The sequence below is a fragment of the Myotis myotis genome, unplaced genomic scaffold (genome assembly GCF_014108235.1).
Source record: "Myotis myotis isolate mMyoMyo1 unplaced genomic scaffold, mMyoMyo1.p scaffold_m19_p_12, whole genome shotgun sequence".
Classification (NCBI taxonomy): domain Eukaryota; kingdom Metazoa; phylum Chordata; class Mammalia; order Chiroptera; family Vespertilionidae; genus Myotis; species Myotis myotis.
The window spans coordinates 33,496,425-33,521,587 of NW_023416316.1; the positions used below are offsets into that span (position 1 = coordinate 33,496,425).

Sequence of the window (25,163 nt, forward strand, 5' to 3'; positions counted from 1 at the left end):
ATGCTACTCACTGTTGAACAAAGAAATATTTAAATGACCTAACAAAGGCCTTTATTTCTTCAGTAATAATAAAAACTTTAGGTATTTCAATTAGAGATGAATTATATTAAATTTTGGCTGAAGGGAATATCATTTAAACAAGTCTTGAAAGACCTGGAATAAGAGAGTTGACTAAGAGTCATATGGCTTTTAAGAAAATAGCATAGGCCTGGCCGGTGTTGCTCAGTGGTTGAGCACCGACCTATGAACCAGGAGGTCATGGTTCGATTCCTGGTCAGGGCACATGCCCAGGTTGCAGGCTCTAGCCCCAGGGTGGGGTGTGCAGGAGGCAGCCTATCAATTATTCTCTCTCATCATTGATGTTTCTATCACTCCCTTCTCTCTAAAATTGATAAAATATATTTTTTAAAAAAGGAAATAGCATACAATATGTGTTTAAATTCTCATTACTTTAGCAAATATTTATTGAGTACCTACTATCTGCCCAGCACTGTTTGGGACACCTCATGTATTTGTTGCCATTTTGCAGTGGTGCCTTTTAATGTCACAGTCAGATCTTTTTTTAAATGAAAATACTGAAATTCCTGACCCATGTGATCACTCTTTGGAACATTTGGAAAAGGGAGGAGCCTTGGGGGTTGGGAATTGGGAGAGACTCCAGAGCGTAGAGGGTCTGTGGCCGTAGACAGGTTTCACAGATGGGCCTCAGAAGGTTCTTGAACCTTCTAAAACCTGCATGCAGAGTGTTCTGAGAAGAGAGAGAGAACTTTCATCAACTTCTCAGAAGGGGTTCCTGGTGCAGAAAAGTCTTAAGTACTGTTCATCCACATTAGAGATCATAACGGTACCGTAATTTTATCAGTGATAAACCAAGCTCAGGGAGGTTGAGTGCCGCTGGTCATACATTTACTTAGTTAATGGCAGTTGAGAATTGGATCATGTCTCTCAAAGAGACTGTGTTGTCACTCCCGTAACTGGCTTTTATAATTAACGGGTTCATACTTAGGACTAACTTAAGAGTAGTTATGACAGCCATCACTGTATTTACTGTAAGGTGGTGTCTTTATCTTGTTTTTCTTTTCTAGTTGTCCTACTTGCTAGTTAATTGGCCAAGGTAGGGCAGGACCAGTTCCTAGTTCACTTTCACTTTTTCTCAAAACGACCAGCACTGGAGAGCACAGGGGGAAGTAGGACATTTTTCTCTGGAAAAATGGCATTGTTGGTCTTTCTCTGAAATTTTAATTTTGAGTTTCATGTCATCTCCAGTGACTCCTCAGGACCATGGCATTATGGGGGTGGTGGGATAGAAAGAACTCCTGTTGTGGACAAAGGCAGGCTGCCGTGGGAGTCTGGCTGCACAGGCAGGTCATCTGTAACGTCGTGATGGGGCTGCCTTGCAAGTGAGGATTTAGAAGCCAGAAACAGCAAGGCCTCAGACACAGCAGAACAAGCCTTTAGGCATGTCTCCCCTCAGTACCTGCTAGCAAGACAGTAAATGCATTGTTAGTCATGCTCAGCCAAGTTACTTGTGGTGTCCTTTCCTTTTTAAAATACAGTGGGTGAGACAGTCGTGGAGGTTAGGGCCCATGTGACAAGGTGGCAGCTACTGGTGTTTCTTAGGATGTTGGGACCATGAACTGATCTCAGCCTTTTGTGACCCTGATTCTTCTCATGATAATCAAATTCACCAAACGTAGGGGTGGGGGGGCGGGGGACTTGGAGAAGGTATTTGCATCTAAATCAGTGGTTCTCAACCTTCTGGCCCTTTAAATACAGTTCTTCATGTTGTGACCCAACCATAAAATTATTTTCGTTGCTACTCCATAACTGTAATGTTGCTACTGTTATGAATCGTAATGTAAATATCTGATATGCAGGATGGTCTTATGCGACGCCTGTGAAAGGGTCCTCCGACCGCCAAAGGGGTCGCGACCCACAGGTTGAGAACAGCTGATCTAAATGTTCATGACTTTATCTTGACCTGGTGCATGTTGAGGAATTGCTTGGTAATGAAGGATAGAAATGAGATGCATCATCTAAAATTCCAGTATTTAGGCACAGCGAAAGATACTGACGTTTTCTCAGGCAGTTAGTTGCCTCAGCAGATTTCCCCTTTTGACAGAATTTAAAACCATGTGCTTAAAAAAATGGATCCTCTGGGAAAATTGGCGTCACTGTCGTGAGAAGGGTGAACCCCTAAAGAAAGGAAAACCCCGGCTGTTTCCAGGTTGTTAGGAGTGTGCACCTGTAACCGGGAGCAAGGAGCGTGGTGGTGGTGTCTGTTTATTGTGGATGCTGTGTCTCACCGGGTGGGTATTGGAGCCTGTGTGTGACCAGGACAAATGTTCAGATGGATATGGGAGCCTGTATGTGACTGGAGAAATGTACAGGTTTTATCTCACTGTGATCACAGTGAATATAGGGCATTTTTACTCCCCCTCTGCCCCAAACAACAACAACAGAGAATAGGTAGAGAGTATTTTCTTCTTCCAAAACCTTTTTTTAAAAAAATATATTTTATTGATTTTTTACAGAGAGGAAGGGAGAGGGATAGAGAGTTAGAAACATCAATCAGCTGCCTCGTACACACCCCCTACTGGGGATGTGCCCGCAACCAAGGTACATGCCCTTGGCCAGAATCGAACCTGGGACCCTTCAGTCCGCAGGCCGACGCTCTATCCACTGAGCCAAACCGGTTAGGGCCCAAAACCTTTTTTAAGACTTAGTTTGTGTTCTGTAAATAGATAACTTGATGCCTACCATTTGGAGCAGGTTTTCCTGAATGTTGGCCCCGTAATCTTTTCATTCCCTCTGGAATGTAGTAGCAGCAAGCTCTGCATCTGCTGACTTTCAGATAAGGAGGGGTGGGTGGAAGCTGTCCGATACCCAAATAACTCACAGCCAGGTCCTGACCCAGTGCTTTGTTTCAGGGCCTTGTCTTGCAATAGAAGGTATCATCGGGGGCTGGAGAAAAGAGGAACAGTAACCCCTAAGTAGTTCCTCGAAAACATACTTTTAAAAAAGGTTTGAAATACAGATTTGATTTTTTTGCTGTGACCAAGATTTAATTTTAAATTATTTTAAAAATAATTTAAAAATTATTTTTAAATGATTATATTGTCAGCTCAAAAGTTTTTTATTTTATTTTATTTTGCTTTACCAGGAGAAGGTGGGTGGAAGGACAACCTGGGGGCATAGGGGATGATGCCTAAGACATCGTGTGGTTTAATACCTCTTTTAGCCCAAATATCAACTGGGTTTGTATGCCTCCTACATGGCTATGTTCTCTCCTGGGAGTCCTCCTGACTGAGTCCCCCTTCTACATCCGACAGTGCTGAATTCCTAGATCAAGCTGCAAGAACACACTGGTTCTTTCTGAACTTTGCATTTTAACTATGAAAACTAGATGTATGCCCTTCAGCAGACCCGCTTCACCGCCAGGGCTTCTGAGATGCGATGTGGTTGCCAAGTGGACACGTTTCCTCACTTCTCCACTTTCTTCCACTTTTCACCATTGACAAGTGGGGATCTTGTTAGTTTATGAGCAAAAAAATGTATTTGTTGAAATGCCAGGCAGAATACGAGGATGACCAATTGGACTGTAGCAAAAAGTACAACGTGGGGTGATGACTTAATTGGTATCAGGTGTCAGTGGAGAAAGCACACAGATGTGATGGGGTGTGTCGTTGCCTAATTGTTTTAATGTTCACCGAGAAGTTAATTGTCAGTGTAGACTCGTGTGCTAGCAAATTAGGTTCCCACTGCCTCAGTGTAACAGAGGATAAATGAGGTGTCATGCGTTTCCAATCTGTACCTCTGACACAAACACTTTTCCTGCGGGGAGGAGAACATTCCCTAGGGGAATCAGCATGGCAGCTAAAGAAATCCATTTGAATAATGTACATTACTTTCACATTAGGGAAACCTGTCTAGCTTTTGCTGTATCCATGAGAGGTTTTTCCTTTCAGATTTGCTGCTGGTGGCTTCCAGGTTGATGTTTCGTTGGCAGAAGAGTAGCTTTGAGGTCTTGCATTAGATGAGGGATATATGAGGGCTTCAGAACAAGTGTTCCGGTAGCACTGACAGGGTAACATTTCATTAAACTTGCCTTTTTTCATATCTTTTGGAGTTTGCCTTCCAAAATATCTCCGCATACATGAACAACTGTTATTGTTAAATTGCTAAAAGAAAAGTAAAATTCTTGGAATAAGACTCCAAAGACTGGTTTTGTGCATCCCGAAGTAGCTGGGTCTCTCTCTCAGTCTTGAGTGGGTAATCAGAGCGTGAAATAGAAACAACATTGTCCGGAACGGTCAGAATAAGGGAAACAATCACAAAGTCCAAATCTTGACATTTTCTTTTGACTCAACTCAATGCTCTCTGAGGTTCAACAGACTCTTCTACTTACGTGCTAAGTTCTTCCATGAACGTATGGTTTAATAATTGCACTTATTTATTTATTTATTTTTTATTTTTTTTTTATTGCTTAAAGGCCATTTTTTCCCCCTGCCCTAGACAGTCCCCTAGCCTCCCCTATCCCCCAGTGTCTTATGTCCATTGGTTATGCTTATATGCATGCATACAAGTCCTTTGGTTGATCTCTTGCCCCCCTACCTCCTGCCCCCCAACCCTCCCCGGCCTTCCCGCTGCAGTTTGACAATCTGTTTGAGGCAGCTCTGCCTCTGTATCTATTATTGTTCAAAAGTTTATAATGGTCTCTATTATCCATGAATGAGTGAGATCATGTGGTATTTTTCCTTCATTGACTGGCTTATTTCACTTAGCATAATGCTCTCCAGTTCCATCCATGCTGTTGCAAATGGTAAGAGTTCCTTCCTTTTTAGAGCAGCATAGTATTCCATCGTGTAGATGTACCACAGTTTTCCAATCCATTCATCTACTGATGGGCACTTAGGCTGTTTCCAGATCTTAGCTATGGTGAATTGTGCTGCTATGAACATAGGGGTGCATATATCCTTTCTGATTGGTGTTTCTGGTTTCTTGGGATATATTCCTAGAAGTGGGATCACAGGGTCAAATGGGAGTTCCATTTTCAGTTTTTTGAGGAAACTCCATAATGTCTTCCATAGTGACTGCACCAGTCTGCATTCCCACCAGCAGTGCACAAGTGTTCCTTTTTCTCCACATCCTCTCCAGCACTTGTCGTTTGTTGATTTGTTGATGATAGCCAGTCTGACAGGTGTGAGATGGTACCTCATTGTTGTTTTGATTTGCATCTCTCGGATGATTAGTGACTTTGAGCATGTTTTCATCTGTCTCTTGGCTTTCTGAATGTCCTCTTTTGAAAGGTGTCTATTTAGGTCCTTTGCCCATTTTTTGATTGGATTGTTTATCTTCCTTTTGTTAAGTTGTATGAGTTCCCTATAAATTTTGGAGATTAGGCCCTTATCAGATATGACATTGGCAAATATGTTTTCCCACACAGTGGGTTTTCTCGTTGTTTTGTTGATGGTTTCTTTTGCTGTGCAGAAGCTTTTTATTTTGATGTAGTCCCATTTGTTCATTTTCTCTTTAGTTTCAAGTGTCCTAGGAGCTGTATCAGTGAAGAAATTGCTTCGGCATATGTCTGAGATTTTGTTGCCTTTGAATTCTTCTAGAATTTTTATGGTTTCCTGTCGTACATTTAAGTCCTTTATCCATTTTGAGTTTATTTTTGTGTATGGTGTAAGTTGGTGGTCTAGTTTCATTTTCTTGCATATATCTGTCCAATTTTTCCAACACCATTTATTGAAGAGACTATCTTGGCTCCATTGTATGTTCTTGCCTCCTTTGTCAAATATTAATTGAGCATATTGGTTCGGGCCGATTTCTGGGCTCTCTATTCTATTCCATTGATCTATATGCCTATTCTTGTGCCAGTACCAGGCAGTTTTGAGAACAATGGCTTTGTAATACATCTTGATATCTGGTATTGAGATCCCACCTACTGTCCTTATTTGCAGACGACATGATATTATACATACAAAACCCTAGAGACTCCATCAAAAAGCTACTAGACTTAATACATGAATTTGGCAATGTAGCAGGATACAAAATTAACCCCAAGAAATCTGAGGCATTTCTATACACCAATAGTGAACTTTCAGAAAGAGAGATTATAAAAACAATCCCGTTTACCATCGCACCAAAAAAATTAAGCCACCTAGGAATAAACTTAACTAAAGAGGTAAAAGACCTCTACTCAGAAAACTACAGGACGTTGAAAAAAGATATAGAGGAAGACATAAACAGATGGAAGAACATACCGTGTTCATGGATTGGTAGAATCAACATCATTAAAATGTCCATACTACCCAAAGCAATCTATAAATTCAACGCACTTCCCATTAAAATACCAACGGCATACTTCATAGATCTAGAACGAACTCTCCAAAAATTCATCTGGAATAAAAAAAGACCCCGAATAGCGACAGCAATCCTGAAAAAGAACAAAGTAATAATTGCATTTAGATGTTCACCTTTGCTTTATTTTAAGAGAATATTTTGTCTACTTCTACTCAGTAGGTTCAAACCCTCTACCAACTGTCTAGTCAACCTGACTCCACTGAACTATAGCAGAGAATGTCCCTGGTGTTGCTTTTACAAAACATGGTTCACCCAGTTAGGAAGCTGCTCTGGATCTGACCACTCAAGGAGTACACACTGGTGTAATATTGGAAGATCTGCTGCTCTTCTCTCTCTAAGTAGCTCCTAACCATTACATTACTGTTAGTGCAAGAAGCGGCCCTCAGGTTGCATATATAGGTCATAGCGAACAATTTCCCTGTTGACAGGGAAGAGGCCCACTCAGATTTTATATTCTAGAGATTTACCTTAAGAGGGACAGGTCATAACTTCTTGTGGAGCATGTTTTCTCTGTACTTGCACCTCATTTAGTCATTTCATGTGTGGTTTCAATGAGAAAAAGAGAGGAAGTCATGCCAGTTGGTCGAATAGTTCTTCTGGACCCACTTTCTGTCTCTGGTACTGAATATTCCAGGGGGTTCATTTTCATCAGAGATGGGTCGGATGTGCATCTCCCTTGATCTTTTTACTTGGCTATCTATCCCTGTGTGCAATACGGAAGGTGCAGGAAATCATCACGATTTCAGAAATTTAGTTTGTTTTGAAATCATAATGTGTTTTCAGGTCTTAATTTGTTCAGATTTAAATGTCCCCCCTCCCCCCTCCCAGGGCTGCTTAAAACTCCTATTTTGAGTTCGTATAGAAGACATATGATAAATACGGTGATTTTGTTTTGTTCTTAACAAAATCTTAAAACAAAGGAAAACATATACACTGTGTGGAAATCCCAGCCCTCGGGACATTTGTGGTCTAAGTCTGCCCCATAATTACAGTTTGAAAAAATCTGGCAGGTATTTAAATTTTGCCAGCTGCAAGGTGAAATAAAACATTGAGTTTCTTGGCTAGAATTAGAGTATATCAGTCAGTGTGGTAACTAGTTCTCATGCTGATCAAAAATCTCTGATTCACAATTAAATATTTATTTGGCAAGTAAATATTGGAAATGAATGGTACTTGATAAATGCTATTTGGTAGATTAAAATCTTTAGAAGTATGGACTCTGGGAAGGGCGGTCTGTGGTGGTAAACAGGCCTGTGGAATCACTCTCTGCCACGATCGCGATCCCATCAGACTGGTGCTGTGGGTCCCTGGACTACTTTGTTCTCTGCTGAGTTCTTTTCTTGTGTGAATCTTGGGTTATACATGGCAGGACTCATGAGTGTAAATGTTGGAATTCGGGACTACTATTAGGCCACTTTAAAGTAGGCTATGAAATGTTCATTTTTTAATTTTATGTTCACATTTTTTGTATTGTGGATAAACAACCAAGTGAATCAGTGTGTGTGTGGCGGGGGGAGGGAGGGAGAGAGAGAGAGAGAGAGAGAGAGAGAGAGAGAGAGAGTGTCTGTGGTTAGGAAGGGGAAACAGAAAGCACGCAACATATATTAGGCATTATTCTGTCCATTAGAAGGTCAATTAAGCTTCATAGCTAAAGAGCCAGTGTGACTTGTAAGTGGTAAGTATTGGGGGCCAAGTATGCAAGAACATAAATTGAGTCTAGAAATCCCTCTTCTGGGCGTGATGGCACTTTGACTTAGTGGGAAGAGCTCATTGCGTTCAGGCACATCAGCTCCCTCGCTGGGCATCCTCCAGGTAAAATGAGGGGATGAAGGGGATGAACAGTATGTCTTTAAGGTTGCTCTAGCCTCTTCAAAGGTTGAATTCTAATTTTCTTCTGTGTTTAGAATGCATGAGTTTTTAAATAACAACAAAGCAAAGTAGCCCCAGTTTCATTCTTGTGCCATAGCCTCTTCTTAAATGTTGATTAAATCCTAGTATGAAAGGTGATTCTGACTTATCCTAGTCAAACTCTAACAGATCAAGACAGAACCCTAAATTCTGACGGATCCAAAGGATATTAAGTTAGTGCGCGGGTATAATCTCTTCATTCTTAAAATATGTATAAAACTGCTCATAATGACCATCAAAATGGCTGTGTTCCACCTCTGAGCCATTGGATGGTGCATGGGGGGAAAACACAGCAAGACTCATGGTCTCATGAGACATCCGAAAATACCTGTGAAGCCTTTTTGTTGGGCTCCTGGGGAGCAAATGAAGGAACCACAAAGCTTGGGGTCTCCTAGGCAGTAGTTAACCAAGAAGTTATTGTTGCTGACGTGAAGTTCATTAGACAGGAACTATTTGCCTAAATCAAGAACAACAATGAAGGCAGCGTCAGAGCCAGGAGGTAGTCAGGGGCAATTACACACAGAAAACTGGGTTCCTGGGGACAAGGGTAAAAGGAGGTGGTCCGTTTTTGGTGGGCCTGCAGCAGAAGCCAGGAACCCACTGGCTCCTCGCAGTGGCTCTCGGCCTTTCCAGCCCACGCTCTTCACCACCTGTTTTGAATCAGTTTTACAGCATCAAAGGTATGATGAGATGTTTTGTTTCATAACTAGTCCAAGTCTGCCATTTGAATGGGGCCAATTTTCAGATAAGCAGGGGTGCTAATTACTAGCCCTGTCCAAATTTAGAAGAACTTCTCAGAGCTTTTTCAAAACCGCATTCAGATTATAGGCCTCATTTAAGTTGCTCAAGCGGGGAATTCCAGTAGTAACTTCTAACACTTAGTCGGAAGGCCTCAGTACTTGACATGCTGTAGGAGTGCTATTGTTTCTAACAAAAATTCTCTTGTTCCTAACAAGTGTTTACTTTTGTGTTCGCAATACCACTTAACATCATTAAAAAAAATAAGATCATTCAGAGCTGTCTCTGAATGACTGAATGGTTTGGATGCCCAGTGCTAGATTCAGCAGAAAGGCTACAAAGGTGACATTGATGAGAGACTTTAAAATTGCCAGTGGGCACCAACTCTAGGGTTCTGGGCTTGTGGGCAGAAGTTAAGTCGTTCAGCCCTGCCCTTCCATTGTATCTGCTCAGAGTCTGGAGAGGAGACTTTGGACTGATGTATAATTCTAGAACACAGCTCTATGTGGACACCTTTTATACTTCAGTGCAAGCTGCTACTCAACTCCGAGGCTCAGCTTTTCTGAGTGCATCTTTGCACTTTTAGTTAGGCTCTGCATCTTGCCAGGCATTTTGTGTGGCTCTGGGGTTGGAGGGGTTAATTTTTAGCAGACATTTACCAAGGTAGTTCAAGGACCCAGCCAGCTCACCTTTCAGTCCCCCACCCTGTGCTAAAGACAGTACTCTGAGCTTCTTTATATTGAATTGCAGTGGTCCCTCCCCTGTTTTTCTGTAAGCCTCCTGGCTTTTGTGTAGCTTGAACAGTCATGAATGAAAAGCTCAGCTCAACGGAGGTCGGAGTCAGCCCCCGAAGTAAGCAGAGAGGCATCAGGCTGCCTTCTGGTTCCTAGTTTTTCTTTTTTCCTGCATGTGGTTAAGCTGTGGAGGCCCCTATGCTGGGGTCCACTGTTGTCACCTGGGAGCTCTGAGAGCCAGCCACCTGGCTGATTACTGCAGGCTAGTTAGGTACCCAGGGTGGTTAAAAATATATGTAAATGATTTGCTCCTGGTACATGCAGTGCATTAGAGATGATCTAACGCAAACGTTTTCAGCAGACCCTTCTCTTCTAAATTGTGGCAGAGGAAGGTAACATAATTGTCTGTTGGCCCTGAACACCCTCCTCTTAGTTCGTCAGCATCTTTCAGAAATTGGGGTTATCTTGCTTTGTGAAAGGAGGTTTTTGCACAGCTCGCTCAGCATTGTTCGAGGCTGTAACACATCACTGAACAAATTGCCCCCTTGCATATGCTAATCCTGCCCTTAAAATAACTCATTGTAACATGTTCTGATGCATTAGCCCAGAGGAGATGGGAATTGACCAGCTGTCAGATCATGTCATGTGACCCCCAAATATCTAAAATGCCTCTTTTCTTTGGGTCAACAGTTCATACTCAGCACATGCAAATGAAAGTATCCTGTGTGGTTTGTGGAAAAGATTAGTCCTTGTTCCTGCTTTTATGTGTGGGAACTGGCCTGGCCCTTGAAGATTCACTGGCTGAAATTCCCTCTTTGGGTCTTAAATTTCAGTGCTTTTCACCAGGAGCATCAGATCTTATTTTCAACAATAAATTAAAAGAACTTAAAGGAGTTTCTTCATTGTTGCTGCAGGAAGTGTTGATTTGTCTTAGTAAACTGTGCTGATAATTCCACCTATTCTGGCGTTTTTTAGGAGTGACACCCTCTGACTTGCAGTCACAGAATAAGTCTAATAAAATAACCTCAGGATTTACTCATAGGCCATTCATGTTCTTGACCAGGAAGTTGCAGTGGGAAAGACTAAAAACACGTCCCCATATAGACAGCAGGTTCCCATTTCTCTCACAGTTAGCAGAACATTTTAAGTGAGTAGGGCCCGAAAAATGGTTTGATTGCATAGTCAGGGTCTCCCTTTTAAGTACTTAAAGTTGTATAAATGTTTGCCATCCAGTCTTCAGATGAGATGAATTAAATGGAATGAAAGGTGATGTTGGTATCACCTTTCTAAAACAGCTATCACGTTCAGGTTGGGCTTTCATGTGTACAAAGAGACCTGGGAAGAAATCTTTGATTAATTTTTTTTTAATCTTGCAGAGTAATTCCCTCTTGGTCCCAGACAGTCTACGAGGCACTGATAAACGCAGAAATGGGCCTGAATTTTCCAACGACATCAAAAAAAGAAAGGTGGATGATAAGGATTCCAGCCACTATGTAAGTAAATAAAGGACTTGAAATAATATTTCTTGCTTACTTGCTTATTTTCCAAGTGAGTATACAAAAGTACTCTAAGATCTTAGTGATAATCCACAGCCCTTAAAATAATACCATAAAGAGAATAGAGTCTTACACCAGGATTTTATTTCCTTCTAGATCTGTAAATTATCCTTCTGCCAGGCTTAGTATTAAATTTTAGGCTTCCTGCTTTAGTTTCTCTTAAGCGGAGACACAAGAATGCAGGGCTGGCCTCATGGGCATGCAGTTGCATAGGGCCCTGCTTGTGAAAGGACCCTGCCTCACCCTTGGTTCTAATGCTCTACTCTCAGCCATCTTCACTTTCTCAATTTTTGAACAAGGACTTGCATTTTCATTTTGTCCTGGGCCTCTGCTGCTAAAGTGAGCAGGGTAAGATCTGTGGTGCCACAAAACACCTTTTTGAATGCTATTCTGATCACCTCTTTTTTTTTATTATTAAATATATTTTATTGATTTTTTTACAGAGAGGAAGGGAGAGGGATAGAGAGTTAGAAACATCAATGAGAGAGAAACATCGACCAGCTGCCTCCTGCACACCTCCCACTGGGGATGTGCCCGCAACCAAGGTACATGCCCTTGGCCGGAATTGAACCTGGGACCTTTCAGTCCGCAGGCCGACGCTCTATCCACTGAGCCAAACCGGTTTGGCAGTGATCACCTCTGTTTTATAAAGAAACTAAAGTACATACCTTGCAAGTGGTTTGCCCAAGGTCAGAGCTAGTGACTGAGCCTGGAGGCAGTCTGACTCCAGAATCCATTTCTTAACAACTGTGCTAGGATTCCCAAACCGAGGTCTTAGGGTGGATATTTTGTCAGAGGTCCTTTGAATTGGTCTACACTTTGCACTATAATAATAATAATAATATACAAAGAACCCAGGTTTTTGGTCCTTTCCAGCCCAAGCCTTTCAGCACATTGTTTGCCCCTTATCTTTTGCCCAGAGCCAGTGCCCCGTGCAGGTATTTTTATATATAGCATCAACTATTAATAAGCTAGTGAAAAGGTCCATGATATCAGAAATTTGGAAATTTGCCAATACAATTTCAAGTTGTTCTACTCATGTATGTTAAGTTATTTAATAATGAGTGAGCTACAATCCATAGTTCTGCATGTCTGTTTTGTAACATGCGTGTATGGCTAATTGTATAGGTGATTGAGGGCGTATTGAAGCGATATTAAAGAATCTGGGACAAAGGCCTCAGGACCCAGGAATACTGTACTGTGAAGGTTTATATTGGCAGAAGGGTCAACAAAGCTAAGATTTAAATTACAGAATACTTAAGGACTCACTTCAAAGATCCGTTATAATAAGTTAATTGTTGGCTACTTTTTGTCAGTTCAGTTACATTAACTATTTCTATAAAAAAAAATTTTTTCTAAAAGGGAAATACTTTTAGCTTCTATTTTATCGCCACTCTAGCTTTGGGTTCTGTACACCTAGGAATATTTAAGCTTTTCTGTGGGCTTTACTAAGCAAATGCAAGTTTTCTTTAGTATTAATTTTCCTTTTATTACATGAAAATATTTTTCAGTGGACTATTTTGAATTGCCTCGGCTTCCTCATTGGTGGTTATTTCCTGTTGTTGTTGGTGAATTTCATGGTGCTTTTATAACAGTGTCTAAAGTAACACATTACTGAAGAAAGTAAATTATGTCTCCCACACGTAATGCTCTAGGTACGGTTAGAAAAAACATTTAAGACCTGACTTTAAAGCTGAGGGTAACTTTCCAGCCTGGACTTGTGTCCCACAGAAGGCCAATGTGGGTAGTATTTGCACTGTACTAATATTTCTCAAACATTATTTGTTTATTCTCAATTGACAATGACATCAGGAAAAGGACTGTTTAGGTCATAAACTACAGGCCTACTTCTCTTTGGGAATTAGGACCTGTTGTGATAGCCTACTTTTTCTGTATGCTCATTGTATTATTTTGCACCAAAGGACGTCAGGCCTTTGGGCTAGGAAAGTAAACTGCCTTTTTTAGCCTGCCTCAAACTTGAAGAGTGATCATATCTTTAAATTGGACAGCTTTTCTGAAGCCTTTTCAAACTCAGTGCAACCTTGGAGTTTCCTCTGATTATCAAACTATGGCTTTATGAAGAGACGATGAAAGCCCTACTGCAGGATGCTGGTGCCCGCCACCGTTACCACCCTGTCTTCCTTCTGTATCTCCAAAAATATTTTATGCTGGTTGTTTTTACTTTTTGTTTGCTTTATATTTTTTATAGTAATGAGTCACCCCATGGGAACATGGTTTAAGTTTGTCTTTATAAGCAATTATTTGTGAACGTTAGATTTGTTGGCTGTCTTCAAGGTGATGCACATAAAAGCAGTGACATGAAATTGTGTTCATAATTTGAAATCCAACGAGAAAAGACCTGATATAATGCGGATTTCAGATTGTAAGGGCAATTCAGGTTGAAAACAACTATGTGCCACACCTCATATGCCGTCTGTGATTATATAACTGGTATGCTATTGCAACAGAAATCCCGCCTGGGGCTTGTGTAGCCTCAGGTCAGATAAGAAGGGGAGAAGGTGGATTCATTCCTAAGGCTGGCAATCTCTAAGGGAGCCCATAGGCTTACCCCAGGCGTTGTTTTTTTTTAGTCTGCCTGATATCAAGAACTATAGAAATTTAACTGGGCTTCAAACCTTTAATAAATGGAATTTAATTTTTTTTTTTTTCCAGGACAGTGATGGTGACAAAAGCGATGACAATTTAGTTGTAGATGTGTCTAATGAGGTAACTACACTCTTTATCAAACTTTATGTTCAGAGTGACTTGTGAGAAAAAGAAGTGGAGCCACAGTGCTTTGGTTTCTTTCACCTTTATCCATTGAGAACTTAATGGTTGTTCATGGATGGAGCAGTCATGCTGCACCTGACCTGAACTTTTGTTTCCTTTAAAATAAATGTTTCCCTAGTCATTCTGGATTCCTAAATTGGGTCCCTGGTGCTCATTTTCTTCCTGTGCCCTTTGGGCAAAGTATTTGAACATGAGGAGGGAGATGGTTGTTCCCAGATTTTTTTTCCCTTTATGGTGTCTAATCGGGTATATTTGCAAATACCATCCTTTTAAGGAGAACAGTGTTAGTGCGCATACCCTCGAGTCCCCTAAATCTAGACTTTCAGCATTTCCTTTACTTTAGAGGATTAGTGTGGAAATAAGAGTGTGTAGAGAAAGATCTGTCCATCGTAAGCAAAATCATGGACTCTTTGCTTATGCTTGTTAAGGACCCTTCTTCTCCGAGAGCAAGCCCCGCCCACTCACCCCGAGAAAATGGGATCGACAAAAACCGCCTGCTAAAGAAAGATGCTTCCAGCAGCCCAGCATCCACCGCCTCTTCAGGAAGTTCTACTTCTTTGAAATCCAAAGAAATGAGCTTGGTAAGTAATAAGAACTCTCACTTGCCTCGTTAGCAGTTAAGTTTTCTTTGTGAACCGGAGGACCCTAAAGTATTTGAAATGTGGGGTTCTTACTGATTGAGAATTGATTTTTAAGTGTTTAAAAGTGACACTCACTCTTCTGTTCTTTGTTCCCACACAGTGTTGCTCTTTCCCTCTCAGTTGTCTCTTTTGGGTCATGATGAGAGGGAGATACAATTCTATGCTCCTTGCCTTCTTACTTGGGGGGTATGCTCCTAGCACAGACTCTCTGAAACTTCCCAGTTAGCAAATAGTTCAGACCTCCTAAGTCCTGAGAAGTCCTCATTTTCTTCAGCTGTACATTTTCACCTGGTTTCAGACGGAACCATGCGGTCGGGGCATGTTGTGATTGGGCTGCTGGTCAGTTTGGTGGTGCACACCAGGCGGCACTGGGGGAAGCCTGGAACCAGGCCGCGGGGCTGGGGGGGTGGGGGTGGGGGGGCGGGGCTGCAGCAGAGCCCGCTGCTTTCAGTCCGACAGCAAACACTGTGGAGTGTGTCATCTCTTAACTCACCCTAGCTGAGCCATAACCGACTATAGTAAATCCCTACACAGTGTCATTTCTCATGCCATTTCTCTGATGGGGAGAGAAGCCTGAGGCACTTGCCAGTTTATAAAGCCCATCAGATCCAAAGCCAGACAGAGATGGGGGTCTCTCTCTCTCTAGCACATGTTCTTTGCTATTGCACCACAGAGCTTCTCAGATGGATTTAAAGGACATGAAAGGTTAAGAGGCTAAAGAAGATAACTCTGTCACCCTGTAACTGCCTTGACTCCTGCGCTAATGTCCGCATGGGTTATATAGGCAAGCAGGCAGTGATGCTTAACACCAGAGCACCATCTCTTCATTTTAGGCATCTCTCTCAAACACAACAATGGGACTAATCTAGGGCTTTTGCCTCTGGGATGCTGATTTGCGTCTCATAAAATCAGCGGCCCTGCTGTGTCTCACCATTAGTCTCACTCCCACTGCCACGAAAGGCAAGATTAGAAGAGTGGTCTTCCCTCTGGCATTCTTGGTGACCCGGCATTTTTTCCTGAGTGACCAGGAGCTTTCTTCTGGATGGTCATCCTTCTGACTTGGCCTCGATCCAAAGTCCACACGCCTGATGGAAAACTACTTTGTAAAATAAAAACCTGCGGAGGAAGAAGTGTAATCATGTTCTGTGTCCCTCGCTAGGGTTTTATTTCTGGCAGGAAGAGGAAAGGTCAACATTTCTCGATCACAAGTTAATGCTGTCAACATTGTGTGGATTTATGAAAATTGGCTGAGGGAGTAGCTAGAAGGTGCCCAGTGTTCCAGCTGCTGTTGTGATAAATTGTGTAATAGGGCTTGGATTAAAAATAATACTCATTTAATTTGTTTAATGATATCAGCATGAAAAAGCCAGCACGCCTGTTCTGAAATCCAGCACACCGACGCCTCGGAGTGACATGCCCACACCGGGCACCAGTGCCACTCCAGGCCTCCGTTCCGGCCTCGGCAAGCCTCCAGCCATGGACCCCCTCGTTAACCAGGCGGGTAGGGCATCGCCTCTTCTTGTGCTTTGTTTTGTTTGTCCTTCCCCAGCTTGATTCGTCATCTGTTCCTATTGTGACGCAGTTTCCCCAGGAACATAAAATGTAGTTACTGCCTGCCTCCCTCCTTCCTATCTTTGAAAAGCCCTGATAAGAAGCAGATGTTCATCCTTGGGTTTCAGCAGCTTCACCCTGTCCTATTTCTAGCTGTTTACATTTGACTTTTATTCCCAAATAATCCAAATCCCATGGACTTCAGTCAAGTTTCTGATAATTATTCCGAATGTAAGCTCCTTCCCAAACTGTGTGTCTTGAGTTCGCTAATATTGACCAAAATGGCCTGTCTGGCCGGCCCAAGTGTACTCCTTGCTTACTCCAATGGGCCAGTTTTCTGCGGGTCCATCAGGAATCCGGGATCTCTCTTTCAGTAGAAATCTGGAGAATTTCAATGAGACTCCAGCCTATGATTGAGTAAACTCATAACCTTCAACTTGATCTTCCTCTGGGAAAGGAAAAGAGTAACCTCCCAAGGCTCAAAGGAAAAGAGGCTCCAGGATATTTCTTCTAAATCCGTGCTTTGGTTTACGTAAATCCAGGACCAGGTTTTCATTCACCTCAGTTTGCCTTGTGTGAATTGGGTGCAGGGATGCTGCTAATTCCCCCTGGTTTCCCAGTGCTGCTCAGGAGGAAATGTGTGGGCAGTGCTTCCCCTGGGGTCTGTTCTTTCCAAATGAATTCAGCTTTGGGGAAGAAGGGACCCTGTGTACGAACTGGAGTTGATTCACCATCCCACAGTCCTCCTTCTTTTCCTTCCCCCTAATGAAGAACACTAAAAACTCTCCCTGAGCCGCCAGTTGAGTCACATGTGCCTTGTGCTTCCTTGCAGCGGCTGGCCTGAGGACGCCCTTGGCAGTGCCCGGCCCGTACCCCGCCCCATTTGGAATGGTGCCCCACGCGGGCATGAACGGCGAGCTGACCAGCCCCGGTGCCGCCTACGCCAGCCTCCACAACATGTCCCCGCAGATGAGCGCAGCGGCTGCTGCTGCCGCTGTGGTGGCCTACGGGCGCTCCCCCATGGTAGGTGACCTTGGGAGCATGGCAGGCCCAGGTGGCAGGTCCCACAAAGCAGAAACAAAGACCCAGTGTCCTCGCCGTGCCTGCCTTCGCCTTGTTCGCCTTCATCCACGTGCCGCTCCATTCAGTGACGGCCAGACGTTTTTTGCTTTACTCTCTTTGTGGATGAAAAAGGCAGTGTTTAGGAGCTCCTTTAGTGGTTCAGGGGACATCTGGTTTTCTCCCACCAAAGTAGATTTTTTTTTTTTTTTTGGAAGGCGATGAAATAACTCAAGTAGCTCACAGAAGCCTTTTCATTCGTTTTCTTGAGTATTTTTTTCCCCTCTTTAATTCTTAGGAAAAAATATTTGAGAAGCTGAAACTTTCTCTTTCCATGCCTATATTATTCTTTAAACCCAATAGAATGGCTTTGGTGTGAGGAGTGACCTCAGTGCAACAGGCGTAAACACAACAGGGACGGAAACCATGGGGCGCTGTCCCTCTGGCCTTATTTTTGACCAGGGAGATACAAAACTGCAGAAAGGAAAAATTGAATGGGAGCCCTTGACTGCATCAGGACAAGGGGAAAGTTTATAACCCATAGCAAATAGAAGTCTGAAAATATTTCCTCTTGGTTGTTTGCAGTATGTCATGTGCATTTCTCATTTGTTGGTTCTTCCCTTATGTTTCACTTGCAGGAAGGGCAGTGCAGTGGAGGACAGGATAGTTTAAAGCCAAGTGGGCAGCTGAGGGACTAAGTACTGCGATTAAGGTGCTCAAAATCATGTATGAATCCTTAAGGATTAACTTAGACCAGTGGTATGAAACTGGGGCGATTTTGCCTCCCTGGGACATTCAGTAATGTCTGGAGATACTCTGATTATCACAACTGAGGATAGAGTCCAGTGATGCTGCTAAATACCCTGCCTTCTCCTGGACAGCCCCCAACAAAGAACTGGCCCAAAATGTCCATAGTGTCAAGGTTGAGAAATGCTGACTGAGACAGCATGCTGCGCTGTGTACCTGCCAGGACCAGGCAGACCCGTATTGGCCATGGGAGGCTGGCTCAGTGCACAAGAGATCCCTCTCCATTCTCCCTCCCCAGAAGGAAGTGTGTCTTGTATTTAGAGTTGGTTGTATTGCTTCTCTTACAATGTATTTCCTCTGGGAATTGCTAACCTGTGCTACTGTTCCTGTTTAAGCTGCTTTGGGGACCTGAGTTTCCTGTGAGACATCTGTAGAGATGCTCACCAATGCCTGCCCTGTAGAAACTGAGTCTGCGATGCCTTCTTTTGTTTCCAGGTTGGGTTTGATCCTCCCCCTCACATGCGAGTACCTACGATCCCTCCCAACCTGGCAGGAATCCCTGGGGGGAAACCGTAAGTACCTCCAACTTCTCAGTTTTATTTTCAAGGTGGTTACTTAGTCATGGGTATTATCAGATCAGAATTCCAAAGGGAGCACAGGCCTGGGTGTTTCCAAGGAGATTTCTAGTGTCTTTTCCTGAGGAGTGTTAACACTTCCTATAAATAGGCACCCTGTAGGTGTCATGCCCCTGTCTTCTCCCGGTGGGTGAGCTCATGCATTCTGTTATTTCTGGAGAGAACTGTTGGAGACAGGGTGAGGAGCGCTGCAAGGACCAGGGGTGGGTGGCCCTCCTCCCTTCACCTTTCGGCAGAAAGCTGCTCTGCTTTGCCATGTGGTTAGAGGGTAGCTGCAGGGGACTTCCAACAGGACTGTGTGGTGGGCAGTAACCTGTCATGAACTCTTGAAATCTCAGAAATTTGAAACATATTGTCTCTTTACCCAGCTCAGTGCTACCTGCTCCCTATTTTGGTAGAAACAAGAGTTTGAAAAGGGTATGTTCTGTCGGATGCCAACATCCGAGGTTGACCCCCAAGTAAAGTTTTGCTAAGTGCCATACTCTGAGAGGTTCAGAATTATAAGAGCAGAGTGCCTGTGTGGGGAAGCAAGACAGGTTAAAGGGCAGAAAAGCATTCAGAATTTGAAAAGCCCTGGTGGTTATTCCTCCAGCGTCACAAGAAATCACTTGCTTTCCATAGTTAGTAATTAGAAATGTGATTTCCAAGAATTCCTAAAGTTCTCAATTTTTTTTTTTTTAAAGCAAAATTGAAATATGTCTTACTTCCTAGCAAGTACTCTGCCTTTCTCTGGGATAGAAGATGGCAGAAAAGCCTGTTCCAGTTTTGTTGATTTTTCTAAGTAGAGGTACATGTCATAGGCCTTCAGTTTATTTTTGTTACATTCTACTTTTGTGTGTTTGCAAGGGACACATAAAGTGGAAAGCAAACATTATTATTGCATTATTTTGAGTGGCCCATTCAACAATTTGGTCATCCTTGTGTGATTTTGATTGGAGCCTTGTTTCACCTAAACCAGGAGCATGAGATAAAATGGAATTCTTTATTCCCATCACCTGCTTTTAGGAAAGCAGATTCCTGTTGTTCACTTTTCATGCATTATAACATCTGTTTCATAGTAATTTGATTAATGATGAGATTAGGCTTTCTCTACACTAGGAACTAGTAGAGGTGCTAAGAATTTAAGGTGGCATCTTAGGCCCAGGGAAGAGTGGGCTTGGGGAGTGGAACAGTGTTGCAGGTGCTTCCTTAGCTGGTGGATCCTTCCGATTACAGACCCATCAGCTACTATGTGCTGTGTTTCCTTGGGTGTGTGGCCCTGCGTCCAGGATGGGCTTTTCTTATACGTGCTTTGCTGGCAGGGTAGCTGTTGGGTGTCCTATTGTCTGGTGAGCAGATAAAGGGAAAACAAGTAATGTTGTGATAAAAGGCAATAATTCATAGTCATTGGTGGATCTTTGGGAAAATAATGGGCACATAAAGCTAAGTTCAACCAACCATTAAGGAAAGCCAGTTTCAAGAGTTATTGGTAGGAGATGTGCCTCGCTGCCAAGACCCCACCTTGAATGCGATATGTGAGGAAGTTGAAGGGAAGGTGGGCAGAGGTATGAACTACACTGCTGGTCTCCAAGGCTGTTGTGCAGGGGATGGTTAACGGACACCTAGTTCCCAGTATTTGTGCATGTGTGTTTGTATACAGTGTTGTGTGTGTTTGTATGCAGTGTTGTGTGTGTTTGTATACAGTATTGTGTATGTCAATAACGTGATTAGACACAAAGATTAAACCTTCAGTGAACAATAATACTGGTGTCATGCTTATTAGAGCCAAAATACTCCTGTGCGTGGCTTGTGAGCACTTTGGGTTTGTGCTTACAGCAGTGTAAACAGGCTATGAGGCGCCCAGAGACAAGGACAGTGGCACGGGGACAAAGCTGTGACTCTCACATAGGAGGATGCTTTTCTCCCCTGGGTCAAATGGCCACTGGTGTTGGTCTTTGGATCAGAGCGGTCCTTGCTGTCTAAAACAATTAAAATCTGTTTTTTAGGATTGTCTTTCAAGTTTGATGTGTGCATATCATGTGAGCAAGATGGAGTTAATATCAGAGCAAAATGAACTCCCATTGTCAACAGGATCTGGGCTGTACAGCCTTATACCCATATCAACCCATGAATTAGTGACTTCTTTCCGGTTACTAAAGTGATGCTGCTCGAGACAGTGCTCCTCTACCGGCTATGATCACAGACCCATCTTTTCCTAGTTTGGCACATTGACACTCTTGTTACACACAACACAGACGAATGGGGGACGACACAAAGGACCCCAGTTTTTTAGTATAAGAGTCATGAACTGACTTTGTTGTATAAACATTTCTCAGTGAGTTGACAATAGCAAAGGTCTGCAGACCACACTTAGACCAGCACTGGTCTGAGACACTTAAGAGAAAGGGAGACAAACCAGTAAGTCCAGAGTTGGGTGAACAAGGTGGAAAAAGCTTTGCAAGGGTCTCTCTGAGAAATACCAATGGAAATATTTGGATGGTTATTCATGGATGTTTGAGCAGGAACTGCATGGCAGGCTTTGTGCTGGACGGTGGGCATGCTTCAGGCAAAAGAATGTTTGCTTTCCCCGCCTGGGGGCCTATTGATGTAGTGGAGACGTTAAAGGAACAACGAATGCTTTAGCTATGTGTGCGGTCAGTGATAAGTACTGTGATGACAGCAGTGGGTTATAGGCAAACATTTAAAGAATGACCAGTTAGGAAGGGCAGGGCTTCCTGGGGTGAGGTGGACACACTGAAGGCTGACGCATGTGCAGAAGGAATAGCCCCCAGGAAAAGGGACAGAGAGGGTGGGCTGTTGGGGACAGAGTGAGATAAGCTCCCAGCACAGGGAGCAAATGGATGCCTGCCTCCAGGAGAGTCCAGTGTGGGCAGCAGGGACCTTGAGATGCCTCTGGTGTGAATGCTCATCTGTGGCTCGCCTCCTGCGATAGCCTCTCCAAGTGGCTGTGCACCTCTGACCAAGCGTATCTAGTGAAGGGACTTGCTGCTGCTTGGCACAATCCGTTTTCTCCAGCTGTGTGAAAACTTTTCCAGCCCTTGAGCTGAGATCTGTCTCCCTGGAACTTTTACCCATCAATCCTGGTTCTCTCCTTCCCCCTGAGACCACATAGTGTGCCACTCATCCATCATCCTCACGACAGCTCTTCAGATATGTTTGGAGACCACCATCTGCCACGAGGCGTCTCTTCTGGCTGAACGTGTCCCTGCATCAGCCCTATCTTGTAGGATGTGATTCAGGTTCCTGCACCATCTGCTCACTGAAATCTAAACAGTTACCCCCCTCCTGTCCTCTCTTCCACAGATTTCATCAAGACTTGCTGCATGGGCATAGGGGACCCTATTGGGAGCTCACAGCCTACTGATGGAGAGAAACATTAATCAAATCATTGCAAAAAATAAATGCCTAATTATAATTGAGATAAGAGCTATGACAGAGGAACTCTTCTGTGAAAGCATGACGGGCTGATCCCATCCACGGGGAGGGTCAAAGAAAGATTCTCAGAAGTGTTTTCTGAGCTGCATTAACCTCCTAGGGCAGGGCATAACCTCTAGCTGGAGGAACCAGCATATGCTAAAGGTCCCGTGGCCTTACATTCTTTTTATCAAATTGGATGAGTGCAAGATGACTCATGTCGCCATTATCCTGTACTTGTTTTTGGTGCTAAAGTCATCTAAGATCTTGATAGGGTTTTGCAATTAACATGGTTATTTTCCCTCTCCCACACTGGTCTCTTTTAACTTCTATATCTTTGCTAAAGGCATATTCCCCATTCTGATATCTGGGCCCAAACTTAGCCTTTGATTCTTCCTATTTAACTCTCATTTTACTCAGTCTTTTATTTGTTAAAATTCTTATTTTATACTCATTTTTGTCAAAAGGATCCTAGATGAGTTTTCCCCTTTCTAAAGTACTTATCTGATCTCTGATCCATTTCTTGCTTGGAGGTCTTCAAAAGTTGCATGTAAGCTCCCCATGCGGCATTCAAGGGCCCTCGATAACATCACTCTAGCCTCATGTCTGTTTGCTTCTTGTGCTCAGGCCAGATGGGATATCCAGTTTTTCCCTGAAGTTTCCTCCTTCTATTCTGAGCAGCTTACCTTCTCATCAGTCTTCTCCTCTTCCTAAGGAAGTATTTTCTGTTCAAAGACCACTCTAGTTGCTGCCTTCTTCACAAAGCCTTCCTGATGACCTCACATATATGATCTCTCTCCAGTGGCACCTTGTAGCATCTCGTGCCGCCTTTTCACCTTTGGCCTTGAGTAAACTGATGTCTACATGTCATTTGTATCTGCTGCTTCCCCACAAGAATGGAAGCTTCTGAAGTCCCCTTTTCCCTGGAGCATCCCAGTAAACAACTGTTTGTTGCATTGACTGGTGGGAGATGAGCCCAGGACTGTAGGAAACCCTGAGATTCAGCCTTCCAGAAGGAGGTTCACATTTTGCATTTTAGAGTTTAGGGATGCTGGTTTTTATTTTAATATATTTATTTTTTATTTTAAAATATATTTTTCTTGATTTCAGAGAAGGAAGGGAGAGGAGGAGAGAGACAGAAACATCAATGATGAGAGAATCATTGATCGGCTGCTTCCTGCACAACCCCCTCTGGGGATCCAGCCCACAACCCAGGCATGTGCCCTGACTGGGAATCAAACCCTGATCATCTGGTTCATGGGTCGACGCTCAACCACTGAACCCGGCCGGCAGGGCAGTGGTGCTGTCTTATAAGTGGTAACCCTGACAGTCTCCAAATCCTTCGGGTGAGATTTATTTGGCATTGTTTAGTTAGCTTAACTGGAACTCATTTTTAGTTGTAGGCAGTGTATTCCCTAAGCTCTGTGTAGATAACTGGCGAAAGAGGTTTGGAAATTCAGTCAGGTTGACATCTCTTTGTTGTGGAGACGTTTTTTCTAGCCCTGGAGCATTGCTGTCCTCCATAAATACTGGGGCCTGTGCTCCACCTCGTAGCACCTAGAAGTCACTAATAATAGTTTGGCTTAAGATTCCATCTTAGTTCCAGGTTCCTTCACCCTGTGTTTTAACGCTAGACATGTAATTGGGAAATCTTCCACCCACTTGTTTACTATTTAAATAAATCGTTAAAGTACCTTTTAGGAGTCAGAGCCTAAAGGGAAAAGAAAACGTTAACTACATTTGGGGTAAAATGGCCTCTTAGGAAACATGTTGTGAAGAGAGGCCACCCTGGCTTCTGGCCAAAGGACACTTCAGTGGCCGTGTCCTCCCACCCCCTTTTTCCATTACTGAATTTACTTCTGGTTCCTCTGATGTCTAGATTCCACAGCCAGTTTATTTAGTGGATTTGAAAATTACCTGTTATGACATTTGGGTGTTTTTGTCTATTAAATACGAAAAGTAACATACCTGTTTTGTGCCTTATTATCACCATATGGGTTTAGTTTAACTTCTGTTTTTCTACCCTTTGATCATCTGGGAATGTGTAGCTAATTTCTTGAGATTATATTGACATATGAGGCCCTTTCTTTTGATGTGAGGTACGTTAACCTGCTAGACAATTAACCCTCTCTTTATTTCTCTACCTCTTCCCTTCTTCAGAAATTACTTTCTGCTTATCATATATAAGTAGTTTGTTAGTTCTTGTGTAGTCGTGCTGTTTGCCTATAGTGGTTGGATTTGTGGCTAGAATTTTTGAATTGAGCTTTGAAATGGCTGTATTTTAAATTTATTTTTGTCTCACTTGCTGTCCATGAAATCTCTTGGTTTGTATCTTTTTCCTGCATTGGAGCCTCGTTGCTGCCTCAGCACATCAACAAATTTGAAAATATTTAATTGATGGAGGAAGAAGGGCCTAGGACACAGAATCATAAGTGTCAACTTTGGCCAGAGATCCTCCCAGTTTATTGATCAGGCCATCTCTTCTTGTTTTCTCTTTCTGGTAATTTACTTTTTCATATCCATTTGCTTTTTCTGCATTTGCCTTTTTAATAACAGGAATAGCAATATAGTCAACCTCATAAGGAAACAAACAAAAAGTTTTCTATCTTAATACTTTGAAGTCCTCAACTTGTAGTAATTTGTTAATAAAGCCCTCTATTCTGTCGGGATGCCAAACTGGAAAAGTCCTGGGAAAGAAGTAAAGGATTTTATAGGTGTTTTGGGTTGGTTGTACAGACCCTAAGAAATGTTAAGTGTCATATTGGCAAAGAGAAAATTTTTTACCATCGTAGATGAATTAAAGTCCTGAGGACCTGTTTTCGTTTGCTGAAATCTTAGAGTAATATGACTGATTTTCTTATGATCCCTTGTCACACCCTCCCACCCCCAGCCACCACCTTCACTCTCCTGGTTCTTGAAGGTAAGAGTACACTCCAGAATCATAATTGCACTATTCTCATCTTAGAATGAGCCCAGACACTCCAGCCCTCCAAGCCTCCTGGGCCCAGGGCTCTGTAAAGAAGT

The 25,163-nt window shown here is 43.0% G+C and overlaps 1 protein-coding gene across 9 annotated transcripts in view; it reads left to right on the forward strand.

The window, feature by feature from the left end:
- The window catches only part of TLE1 (TLE family member 1, transcriptional corepressor), an 89,956-nt gene that overhangs the window by 49,623 nt on the left and 15,170 nt on the right, over nt 1-25,163 (forward strand). For all 9 annotated transcript variants that reach the window (XM_036330738.1, XM_036330739.1, XM_036330737.1 and 6 more), the window contains 6 exons: nt 11,123-11,239; nt 13,976-14,029; nt 14,521-14,673; nt 16,090-16,234; nt 17,117-17,307; nt 18,586-18,662. In XM_036330738.1, coding sequence (XP_036186631.1) covers nt 11,123-11,239; nt 13,976-14,029; nt 14,521-14,673; nt 16,090-16,234; nt 17,117-17,307; nt 18,586-18,662 — 737 coding nt within the window. The remainder of the gene's footprint in view (nt 1-11,122; nt 11,240-13,975; nt 14,030-14,520; nt 14,674-16,089; nt 16,235-17,116; nt 17,308-18,585; nt 18,663-25,163) is intronic.